Source organism: Uloborus diversus, unplaced genomic scaffold (assembly GCF_026930045.1).
Source record: "Uloborus diversus isolate 005 unplaced genomic scaffold, Udiv.v.3.1 scaffold_1108, whole genome shotgun sequence".
In the NCBI taxonomy this organism is placed as follows: Eukaryota; Metazoa; Arthropoda; class Arachnida; order Araneae; family Uloboridae; genus Uloborus; species Uloborus diversus.
In genome coordinates, this window is record NW_026557775.1 from 43,699 (window position 1) to 56,737 (window position 13,039).

General features: G+C 33.9%; 1 protein-coding gene across 1 annotated transcript; it reads right to left on the bottom strand.

Annotated features, from left to right (window-relative positions):
* Positions 1 to 2,424: 2,424 nt before the first annotated feature.
* Positions 2,425 to 7,672, bottom strand: LOC129232231 (histone chaperone asf1-like). Its single transcript, XM_054866445.1, has 2 exons — positions 7,499 to 7,672; positions 2,425 to 2,679 (listed from the first exon to the last, which is right to left on the bottom strand). Exons 1-2 carry the CDS (start codon positions 7,535 to 7,537, stop codon positions 2,482 to 2,484), a joined length of 237 nt encoding a protein of 78 aa, XP_054722420.1. The 5' UTR covers positions 7,538 to 7,672; the 3' UTR covers positions 2,425 to 2,481.
* Between the last annotated feature and the right edge of the window lie 5,367 nt (positions 7,673 to 13,039).

The window sequence follows — 13,039 nt, forward strand, 5'->3', positions numbered from 1 at the left end:
AGTATTGGAGGAGTTTTGAAGGAGCGTAAAAACCCTGATTTAAGCCTTAACCGTTAAAGCAGCCTGCTATGCAAAATTGTATCAATTCTCAAAAAAACAAAAAAACACTTATTTTAAATCTAATTGTTTCCCTAGAATGTTTGTGTCAGTTGCTACGTGAGATCTTCATCATTCCTTAATCCTGTTCCATATTTTTCGAATAATTTTACAGTGTATCAAGCTGGCTAATGACTTAACATAGACGAATGATTTTTTTTAGCAAAAACCTTTTTTTGCTGTTTTTTATGACACATTGTTTCAATGAATAGCATTCGAAAACGAAGGCACAACTGCTTGGTTGGTTGGAGAGTTGTGCTGTTAATCAGAATGGCATCAGTTCAAATCCGTGCCAGTAAATATCTCTTTAATGTTTAGTTTTTTTTCCCGTCAGATGCTCACATGGGCAGGACAGCATTTGCCACAATCCGTTTTTTCCCATGCACAACTACTGCTTTTTCACGAGTCACTCAGTCACACTTTTAATGATATTTATGTTTGCTTTGGAAAAAAAATACAACCAAAAGGTGAGCAATGATCACATTATCACAACCTTGGATTTAACAAGGTTTTGTTGCTGATGTCTTCAAATTACATGCCTTCTTTTGCGTTTACTTTAATTCATTAACTTTTTTGATTCTTCAAAATGTTCTTCGAAATTTTTAAAGAACAAAATGCCACATGAAACGATCCGAAGCAGTGCGGAGTTCTACACAGGTCGACAACAATAAGCAAATGTGGATTGCTCAAAAAAAAAAAAAAAAAGATATTGTTCACCTGAAATAAATGTCACAAATTTTTTTTTTTTGCTGTAGTTTAAAAAGAAAAAATTCGGTCCTTTCCTTGGGAATGCAAAACTTCCTAGACTTATCCAGATTTTTGAAAAATTTCTCAAATTTTTCCAGCTTATTTGGGTTTTCTAGGCGAGTCAACACTGATTAATTTTAATATTAATACGACCCCTTATCACTAACAATTTAAATGGAGACTAATTGCATACTTGGCATACTAAATTGCATACTAGGAAACAATTTGTTTTCCTAGTATGCAATGCAGGGTTGGCCGAATTGGACCCAATTGGGTTGGACCCAATGGGTTTTTTTGAAAAAACCCATTTAAAAAAACCCATTATTTAACCCACTTTTGGGTTTTTTAAAACTTTGTGAGAAGTTTAAAAAAATAAATTAATTTAAATACTTTCACAATTTAAACTTCTTTTTTATTTGTTCTTCACCACAGACAATGAACATAAAAAATGAATTTTGAGCTTTGATAGTATTTCTTAACTCTTAACGGCATTAAAAAAATACTTCAAAGATTTTAAATAAATGTGTTTAACTTTTTTCTTTAACTGGTCAATAAATAACTCAAATTCTCTTGACTAAGTCCTGCCATGTCTGATTTTCTCAATATTTGTAAATTGTACAGAGGAAACGACTCTAGCTAAAATGCTTTCATGTGAATTATTTTCTGCTAACCAACACGTCACAAATCTCGAATAAACACAAGGTAAATTTTTAGAAATAAACAGATTTTTCAAACGGTCGACAGAACAGGTACAGTATTTTCATTATCTTAGAAAAAAGTTTAATATTTCATATTCTGTACACAGAAATAGAAAAACAGGCAACATAAAATTCAAAGAAATGTCTTGATTAAGCTGTAATTCAGTAAAAAGGGATTAAAACTAATTGAGGTTCTACAGTAGTTTTGCATAACAAAATGAAATACTATAAAAGTAAAATGCAAAAAAAAAAATGTAGTAATTAAAAACGAACAATAGATTTTATCACTCGAGAAGTAACTTTGCCTTAATTGTTGGTAATAATGAAAATTAAAAAATCTGAAACTTTAACATTCTTGGGTTTTTTCGTCTTTCATACTTTTCTTCAGAAAACTCTGAATTTTAACTAGTTTTCCAGCTTTTTACCCGAAGATAATTTTTGCACTTTGTCCATATACTTACGCTACAACATGCTACAAATACCCCACATTTTCCCTAAAAAAAGACAAAAAAACCCACATTTCTTTTAAAAACCCAACTTAGTTGTGTTTTTTTTTGGGTTTTATTTAAAAAAACCCAAAAAACCCTGGGTCCATGGGCTTTTTAAAAAAAACCCGGGTTTTTGCCAACCCTGATGCAATGAGGAGTTTTTTCCATAACAACATATTTTAAATCTCAAAAAAATATTTTACAGAAATGGACTAGTTCTCACATTATTAAGATAATTAATACTTAAGTTTTTCTTGTAGTTCAACGGATATATGCGTTATTAAACCTCATAATATATGCTCCCATGAGAAATCAGTCACCATAATGAAGGACAACACAAGCGAAGTAAATAACAAGAAAGAGATTTATTCGATAATCTATGTACACAGGTGAAAATAAATTTAATTTGTAAAACAAGACATCACAACGGAACACAAACTAAAAACCGTCTCTCACATGACTTCCATCTCCATACTGTGGTTGGTGCTCTCCTGGAAGATCTGGTTGAGGGGACCATTGCTGTCTTCCACCTGAGCATCATGGGACTGGCCGTTGGACGTTGAGGGGAGGTCTTGGACCCCTGCGTTGTCATCCCAGTCGATCTTGAACCTCGTAACACGTGGGGACGTTGCCAGGATGTTCCTCTGCAGCTGATGAGAGGGAAAGAGGGTTTTTTAAGGCATGTTTGAAAATAACTTTGAAACAGACATTAAAAAGTGAAACCATTTAACATCAACAACGGTTCTTCAACCAATTCCGTTAGGTTTTAAAACATGTCAGGTGCTCCTTTGAGGCATTTAATATCAAAACTAGCTCAATACATGATTTTTTCAGTAATTTGATACTTTTTGGTCGATAACAACAGGCTGAAAGGCAATTTGGAATGGACATTTCTCAAAAGGGTAGAAAACAGCTGTAAAAACCAATCAAATCCATATTTCTACTGAATGGTCCTATTAAAAGGCTCGGGTAACATCAACGAGATTATTATAACAATTGTTAAATGGCTCACTTTTGATTTTGGGGCTAATGCATGGCATAAAATGGAGATACTGCTTTAACTAACAGGGGTCTGGCCAGAGGAGTTTTGGGTCCGTTAACCAGGGTTCATACTCAATTTGGTAAAAAAATTTCCATGACTTTTTCAGGACTTCATAAAATTTTTACACAGAGAGAATAGTACTATTTAATGTAAAACTTGTCAATTTCTGGAAATGGGCATTAGAAAATTTGTTAGGCGAGTACCATTACCTCATTGAAGCACTTACTAGTGACTGAAAAAATATCAGTGCATACTTCAGAAACTAATAAAATTATTCTTATTTGTCTTTATCATATAAATTCGAGCAAAATAAAATATAGTGAATGCAATACAACTGATGTTTAAATGTCTAATAAATGCTTAATAAATAGGGCCGAATAGTAATGAATGGGGCAAAAATTAAAGTCATTACAAAGTTTCCAATAATAAACTTACTTCATAAAAACGTTGTAATTTGGTGTCATTAATGCATCTAATCACCCATGTAACTTGACAGTATATGCTTTCATCAAAGTAAAGCCAAGTTTTTCAGTAAATTCATTTTTCTAAACCAAATATTTCAACTATCCACAAGGATCAGTTTTGCGAGCTGCATGTTGGGCACCACTGTTTTAGAGTATTAGAATTCCCCTATTTCTATGTTCTATTACCTGAATAAAGTCTGCATTTTCTAAAGCCTTCAACATATTAAGATAAAACTCTGGTAAATTTAATAATGAATTTTTTACAAGTAGTTGAAACGAACTCGGATGCAATCGAATTACACTTTTTGAGAGGGCGTGACTAAAAATCAAGAATATGCAAGTTCACTACTAAAGAACACAAAATATAAGAAGTGCTGAAAATAATGTGTAATTCAAAATTAGCGACGCCCCAGTAGTAAAATCACATTACAAAAAAAGGCGAGCAGCAGTTACAGAAGCAGATGAAATTGGATTTCAAAACTCGGATGTTTCTGAGATCGTTCAATTTATATGCAATATTACTAAATCACTCAATATTTCTAGCGCTCTTTTAGCTATTGTTACTTTCTTACTACCCAAGACATTTTCCCATGACTTAAAATAAATTTCCATGACTTTTAATGAAAATATCGATTTTCCATGACTTTTCCAGGTCTGAAACTTGTCTGTTTTTTCCCCCATGGCTTTCCAGGATTTCCAAGACCCGTACGAACCCTGATTAACGGACCTTTCACTAAAAATCCGATCAACCAAAACATACCTTTCACAAACATCTGATCAACCAAAACAGACCTTTCACAAACATCCGATCAACCAAAACAGACCTTTCACAAACATCCGATCAACCAAAACAGACCTTTCACAAAATTCTAATCAACTAAAACGGATCCTTCACAAACTTCTGATAAACAAAAATGGATCCTTCACAAATTATTTATTGAAGGAGCAAAACTAAAACCAAAATAAGGCATATTTCCAAACCGCATAATTTTTGGAACTTTTTTTAAAGTTAAAAATAATGAGGGGTCAGCTTATAGAAAATCCCTGCTATTTTTTCAAAAAAAAAAAAAAAAAAAAACAGCATTCTTCTGACCCTTCTGCAAACAATAAATAATTACTACTGCCAAATAAATATAATGCTTGTTGTTTGTTTCTTTGAAAGAAATTAACAGCTAAAAGTCGGTTTGATTTCAAATAATTTTGCTTGTTTGTTTTATCATAGCTATTTTGCAGTGATGTTGTTGTAAACTTCTCTGAAAAGGGATGTTGTTGTAAACTTCTCTGAAAAGGCTTGGTGTGGTCCTAAGCACTTTTCTCCCCACTCATGATTTAATCAACAATAATAATTTTATCTGCTTTAGATAGGGTTACCTACTTCAAACTTATTGCCGCTTAGGGTCTGGGTGACTTGCTTAGAAAATATTCTCATCATTTTGCTAGCTTGGCAATACTTTGAGTTTTTATGGGACGATATTTAACTGCTGTTTTGGGAGAAAATTATATGAGTTTGATTTTTGGATGCTAATAAGGATGATTAACTTAAAATAAACTTTTATTTTCTGTTTTTTTTTCTTTAGATGCTTACATTTTTAAAAATGCAATCTGTTTACATCCGATATGAGAATCATACTTTATTCTTTTTTTCAAGCTAACTTCGCTTTATTAGGATGCAAATAAATGAAAAATCTCTTTATTTTTGTTACAACACTTATTTCAAGCTTTTAACTTGAAATTCCATTTTCTTTTATGACTCAAATATTAAAATGCTGAATCCATGATCTATTTAATTTTTTGCTTCAACTGTGTCCACAGATTTTTATATGTTTATAATAGGACTCGAAAATAATTTTTTCAAAAATATTTCTTTTATAAGACGTTTTCATACTTTTGATGCCTTCACTTAGAGGATTGTGATCTCTTCACATCCGCTATGGGAATCGGATTTCTCGAATGTTTTATGTTTAGTACGCTTTGTTAAGAGGTAAACAAATAAAATCTATTTTTATTTTTGTTAAAATCACGGAGTTTATAATTTTTAATCGAAGTTCTGTGCTCTTTAAGAGTGTCTTGGGTCAAAAAGTTTTAAATGCTGAACTCCTGCCTAAATTTTAGTTTTTTGTTACAATTATTTTAAATACCATACATTTCTAGTACAATGTAACATAATGTAGAATGGTAGATAAATATTGATACTAGAGGAGCGCCCATCTCCCCCCCCCCCCCCAAATACTAGAAAAGCACTCAAGAAGGATATTCTCAACAGAAAACAGGAAAACTCTCAACTTCAAGTTTCAATAATGCAGTTTGCACCATCTCAAAATTCTAAAATTTGATTTTAACAAAAAAAATCTGCAAAATTTTTTGATTTTTCAAAAAATTATTTGATTTTTCACAAAAAACGGACCCTGTGACAAGTCTTGGACAGACCACTGACTAAAGTAGAATTTGAAAAGAAAATTAAAAAAAAAAGTGGTTCATTTATTTTGAAACTAGCTCAATTTAAATTAGTTTAATGCATAAATAACTAGACAATACTGCTAATTCAAAACAGAAATGAAGCAATGTATCAGAAGTTATTCTAACAAAAAATAGTTCCTGTCGAAAAATTAAGTTGGCAAAATGTGAAATTTTCGGTGTCCCTCCTTTAACTTTTTTTTAAAAAAGACACTGCAGGGTTCATACTCAAGTTCAGAAATAAAATGAAGGACTTTTGGAGGAGTTTTGAAGGAGTAAAATGAGGTTTTGAAGGAGTACGAATGGGCTGTCCTTAAATGGTGTTGCACTTTTATTCATCGTATTTGACCCCCTTCCCCTTTGTCACAAAATGTCACACTTCACCTTACCACTCCTCGTCACATGTCATAACATAGTGTTGTAACAACTGTGTGATGTCACTTTTTATCACTCTTTCTCTTACCCTTGTCACAATTTCATGAACCCGGCTCCCCCTCAAGTTATGACATCAAACATGGATGACCCTTTTTACATTGTCCGAACTGCGATTTAAAAAACAATTGTTTTCTTTAACACGATTGCTTAATATAGTACATCTACTTATGTATTTTTAAATATTTAAATAATAATTAGACAAACTGACTTTTGCTGCTGAGAGTGTGATGGAGGGAAAAGCAATAGATATATAAAACTTGAAAAAATAGCTAAGCACCATTTAAGCATGTTTTACTTCACTTATGAAATGTCTTAGTCATCTAATAATATTTTCACCTTCAACTTTTATGACTCCTATGCTCAATTTGTAAATCACATCTTTTTGAAAAAAATAAATATACGAAATTATTACATCAAAATCGTAAATATACCTTTGCCCTAGTGATGATGTTAAGTTGTCGAATGAAGTATTTTAAGTCACTGTTATAGAGAAAAATTATGTAGTCTTGAACCAAAAAAGAAGGAATTTTGAAGGAATTAAAACCAAAATGAAGGAGTTTGAAGGGCCCTTTAGGAAAATTTCCTGAATGAAGGAGTTTTGGAGGAACGTACGAACTCTGCACTGAGCTGGCCCAAGGATACTAAACACTTCCTTTATGAATTCCTTTAAATACCATTTGGGACATTCTTCCTTATTAAATCCACGATTAATCAACTTTGAGATCTGTGTTTTTTTTTTGGTAACAATCTCTAAGTTTTGAATTCTGTTAAGCAATAACAGTTTTTTCTTCACACATTTTCATTCACAATTACTTATTTGTTACACCAGTTCAATCTATATGAAATCCTTTCTGATTTTTCATTCATGCTTCAATTTATAGGTGACCCTATCAAACTTTCAATTTTCAGTCACGGAGTCACATATTCAATTTTTAAAAAACATAAAATTTCTTTTAAAAAAAATCCATTCTGTATCTATTAAATATATTATTTTTTTTTATATTCTGCCCATAAATGTTTTTTTTTCTACAGGAAGTAATCTGGGCAGTAGAGGATTAAATAGAAAAAACATACCTTGTCAAATTGAGGCACGGTGGGTGGGTTTTCCCTCATTTCTGGATCTGCATATTCGTTGTTGACATAATAGCCCACACGGATGAATTCTTTTGAACGGTAGGAGCATGTGAGGAGCACAACAGTCACCCCCACCGCGTCCTGCACGGGAATCTTTTGGGGATCTGGGGGGTCTGCCTGTGAGTGAGAGAAAACAAAACATTTAAAAACTTTACATTTGAGTCATTTTATAAGCATAGTCATGAATAGAGATTGGAATGGTCAGAAGAAGGGGGGGGGGGAGAGACCATTTTAGGGGAAAAAGGTCCCCCCCCCCCCCCAAAAAAAGGACAAATTCACCCATTTGTCTATAAATAGAAGATTTTCTTTCGGCTTTAATTTTCTTTTTCTCCTAATAATGAAATAATTTGAAGACATTCTCAAGAACTTCATGCCACTTCTGCTACTGGGACAAGAAATAGCTAGAAATTTCCAGAGTGATTCAAGCAGTTGTTCATATAGAATTAAAGTTCGGGTGTAATAAGACCATAAAGAGACCTAAATAAGATGTAAAACTGTCAGCACACAAAAATTATTTCTTAAAAATTTTAGGCAAAAAAAGAGGATCTCCCCAATCCTATATTGCTGCCAACAACGAAAATATCAAGTTTTATGCAAGGTGAGGGCCACAACCATGAGGCCAGTTTGGTTGTTAATACGTCATTAGTAAATGTATGCTTCATATATAAGAGGTTATTGCTGCACAATAAACAAAATTGAGGCATGTTACAGATAGAAACTCGAGAATCATCTTATGAAGTACACTTTGTAATTTTTTGACGTTATTTCCACCAGAATTAGTGGAGTTAGAAGCTGCTGTTCATGGGCGGTCGCCATCAGAGTTTGTTGATGGTGGGCATCATTGAAGCCATAATTTCTGTAATCATTACAATTTTGCTTTCTTGGAAACAACAAATTAGCCCAAATTAAAAAAGAAAAAAATTGCATGGCTTAAAATTTGGAATTTTTTTTTAAATTATGCAAAACTATACATATATATTGATAGTATGCTGTCTTTTAAATAATAGAAAAATATAATAGAAAAATTTGTTTTATTCTTTTTTACTTGTAGAAATGCTAGCATATAAATAAAAGCTTGCATTTATTTAAGGTTTTAACAGATATTTCAATTCTTTTTATCATTTTCAATTTCCCACAGCCCACAAATTAGATAAAATTAATACTTTATAATGTGACGACAAATGCTATAAAACTTCCATATGATTAAACACTCAATACAAGCTGAATCATTAGACACCATAATTACAAAATGACATTATCAGTGTTGCCAACCTTGGAGAAACAATTTGAGGAGCACCTGTGGTGAAATTTTGAGAAGCATTTAAGTTTTGCAGCTGGGTATATTGTATAAAAAACAATTTTAAAAAAAAATTAAAATGAATCAAACTGTTTCTGAGCTTTGATGGTCATTTTAAGCATTAGCATACAAATAATGACTTTAAAATTAATAAAACAGCTTTAAACACTATGTCCATGCTTAGAGAGTATATGCATCTTTAATTTCCTTACATGCATTTGCATATCATAATAAAATAGCACAATACACTTAAAATAAATTAAAATTCAGTAAAATCTTCAAAAGCTATATCTCCGGTAAGCATTAAAACTAAATTGGACATATGATGTTGGCTTGAATGGGCGTGGCAGTCTTCAGAAAAAAAAATCTATATAAGAAGGGTTGAAAATAATAGTCTAGAAAAAGGTATTAATGTCTAAGCAGTAGAATGGCATAGCAGATAAAAATTAGAGTGTTAAAGAATCGGATGCAATCATGCAATTGGATTTCAAAAGCTACATCTAACGATTACACAATTGCACACAGTCGCTCTCCAGCATTCCCCTACTAACAGCAAGTTACTTCTTTCTTTCTACCCAAGAAAGAACTATTGCCTCAGCAAAAATCTTGATGGGAAGGTTGAGGAAGAAGGGAGGTTGGGGGGGGGGGTATTTGCACGATCGATCGTTTGAAAGTGACTGTGAAATGGATGTGGCAAAACAATAAGTGTACAAGTCTTCAGCAAAAAATAAAATACAAGAAGGGTTGAAAATAGTCGTCTACAAAAAGTTGTAAAGGTCTGAGTGGTAGGATGGCATAGTAGACAGAAATGAGCAAGTGTTATGGAAGTGGATGCAATCAGATTTTGAAAATGCGTAAACACTGATGATTGCTACGTCATTCTCAAGCCTTTCCCTCTCCCCACTCAGGAAACTAAGTTCCTCTATTCTTTCTACCTTAAAAAGAACACGAAAGTCAGCAAAAATCAAGGTGGGGGGGGGGGAGATCTATTGATTGAATTGAAACCCCTTGGCCAGGAAATGGAAAAAATTTTAAAAAAAAGGAAAATTGCGAATCCGCCGAAGATTTTCATCCCTGGTACCGATGACGTAAACAATACTGTGCCGTTATTCTTTAACACAGATATCGATTTCGCGACATTGTGACGATATCGTATGTATGCCGCATTATGACGATTCCCGCATTTTGTATCGTAAACGGCATTGCATCTGCATCGTTTAGCCCAGTGCTTCTCAACCTTTTTTACTTTGTGGCACACTTAAGAAATTTCTAGATCAACGGGGCGCACTGAACTTAATTTCGCAATTGTAATATAGAATTTTTTTTATCATTCACTGATAAAAAGATGGGGGGGGGGGGGGAGCTTTTTTCATATGAATAAAACAATAACAAATGTAGTGTATTTTAATTTATTTAGAAAGCAGAAATATTTTGAATGTATTGAGGTTGATAATGAACAACAAAACTATAGCTATTTTCAGAAAATTATGCTTCATATGTTTCAAAGCATTTCTGTCAAACATGTCATAAAAGTGCACACTGAAATTAAACGATTTATCAAATAATGTTTCAAGAAAGAAGCAAGCAAGAAATTAAAACCAAGCTCCCAACTTCCGTTTGACACTAATTTTTGCAAAGACGTTTGATGTTCGGCTTTATGTTGGAAAGAGCTACACTAGTATTCTTGATCCAGGCTCTTTAGGGATGATCTCTTACAAGTGCGAGGGCTGAGTTCGCAAAAATACGTAGTTGAAAATGATAGCAGTACATCAATAGCAAGACAAGAGATAGAGAGATACTCATTTTTAACCAGCATCCAAAATTTGTCCAGAGGCACTTCGTTCAACTTAAGTTTAAGAGTACGGTCACTCTTGAGGTCCATAAATTATTCTCGCGTCTCAAAGAAAGGTCTAACTGATGCATATGCAGATGAAGAGAATGCATCGCGAATCCAGCCATACTGTTCCATATTACTATTCTTAAAATAGTGCTGGAACGTGTCCTAAAGTATGACTAAATGTTCTGTCTCCACATTCAGCAGCTTTTCTTCCATGTCATTTTCTTCACATACCATGTTGACGGTCCGTTTGAAGATGTCCAATGAGCCACAAACTACTTCTCTCCACAGCTGAATTTTTTATTTGAACCGGTTTTGCCCCCCATCCATAGATGTAACCCTAATTCTCTTCTTGTCCTTGCATCTTCCGATTCAATTTGTTAAGGTTTTCAAAAGTGTCAGCCATGTACGCTAGTTTTGCCAGCCAATATTTGTCTTGCAATAAACTGGCGTACTGCATTTTGTTTTTTAAAATCAAAACTTACCTCAATTCAAAAATTCTTGATAGTACCTCACCACATGAAAGCCAGCGAATCTCTGTATGAAGAAGGTGGGGAGTGGTGATCTGCCCCCATTTTTTCACAAAGTATGGAGAAAAGGCGAGAATTACGCGGCCTTGGTTTTATGAAATTCACGATTTTCATGACTTCAGCCAAATCTCTTCAGCTCATCAGGTAAGTTCTGCCATGAGAACTTCATGATGGAGGAAACAGTGTATGGTTTTAATTTCTATTTTACCAAGTCTCAGAACTGAGCTTTGAGAAACTACGATAAAAGGAAATTAGTATCGGAACTGGAAAAAAGGAAAACAAAAGTTAAAGCTGGGGCTAAAATTCCTAGAGTAGGGGACAATACTCCCGTTTGCAAAAGATTTAGAAAGAATTCTATATAATTAGTTGATTTCCTGGAAATTAAAATTAGTTTTCAAAAACTGAAAGTAATAGGATCACAAGAAGTTTAAAAGAGGTGGGGCAGCAAATCCCACCTCTCCCCTTGTTGGGTATGTCTTACTGCACATGATCGACAGGGTGAATCGAGAAGTTACAAAACGACACAAACGCTATTCGGTCGTAACTTTACTGCGGCACAACGGGTTCCTTATCGCGGCACACTGGTTGAGAAGCCCTGGTTTAGCCAACAAGTTCTGATATCTCCCTATATCCTCACACCGATGATGATGACGTGACCGAGATATGCCTTCCTTGAAAATTGGTTTTTAAAACCTAAAAACTGCGCAGGGCTCATAGCAAGTGGAAAAAATATATAGGAGTTTAACAGGAAAAATATAGGAGTTAGATAGCAAAATATATAGGAGTTTGGTAGCAAAATATATAGGATTTTAAAAGGAAAAATATAGGAGTTTGATAGAAAAACAATAGGAATTTCAAAAACATATAGCATCTAATATGTTTGTAGCCCTAAAAAAATATGAAAAAACATAAAAAAACAGAGATCCAGTATAAATACAATTCCAGAATGCATGAAGTCATAGCAATGAAAAGAGTCAAAGAAGAGAGAGCAAATGAATTTTTGTACCCACGGTTACTTATATGAATCCTGTTCGTTTAAGACAACTTTGATTCAACTAAGCAAAATTGTGTGTGCATGTTTTTTTTTTTTTTTTTTACGTGGAATTCACCATACAATTTCAGAGAACTTTATTAAATTTTTGGCCAAACATGATATCATAAGAAGTATACCGCCAAATAATCCGTTCTCTGATTCTTTAAAGAATTTTTTACCAAAACAGCATGAAAAAGCAATTACAAAATCCAGATTTTAGCTTACGTACTTCGGAAAATACATCTCTTATTGATTGCTAAAACTAAGTAATAATTAATTCGGACCCCAGTGGCAGAAACACCGCGACACGGCGACAATGTCGCCGCCAACGTCGGTCTATTGCGGACAGTTTTGTTCTGCGCTAAAACAAAAATAGTTATAAAAGTTGTCCGCAATTTTCAGAATTTTTTTCTAGCGATAAGGACGCAGGCATAAGCTCCTTTCTACCTTGTCAGCAGGATGCCGCGGGGAAAATTCTGCAACTTGCGGACATTCCTTCCCCCCTCCTTGCAGTAAGTACACAGGCTTCCCTTTCCGCGCCTCTTCTACCTTGTCCGCAGAAATATGCCGCGGGGAAATTTTTTTTTTAGAAACGCAGAGGGACAGCCGTTTTTCTCGGGGGGCTGCCGAACAACGTATTCTTTCGCACACCCCCCTTCGTCACTACGCTCAGAAAAGAATAGGAGAGCAAAGGCTTCAAGTTATACAATGACGCACGTGCTCGTTCACAGCTTGAGGTGGATTTAGGTGACACATTTGCTAAGAAACCAGTTTTTCAGTGGTC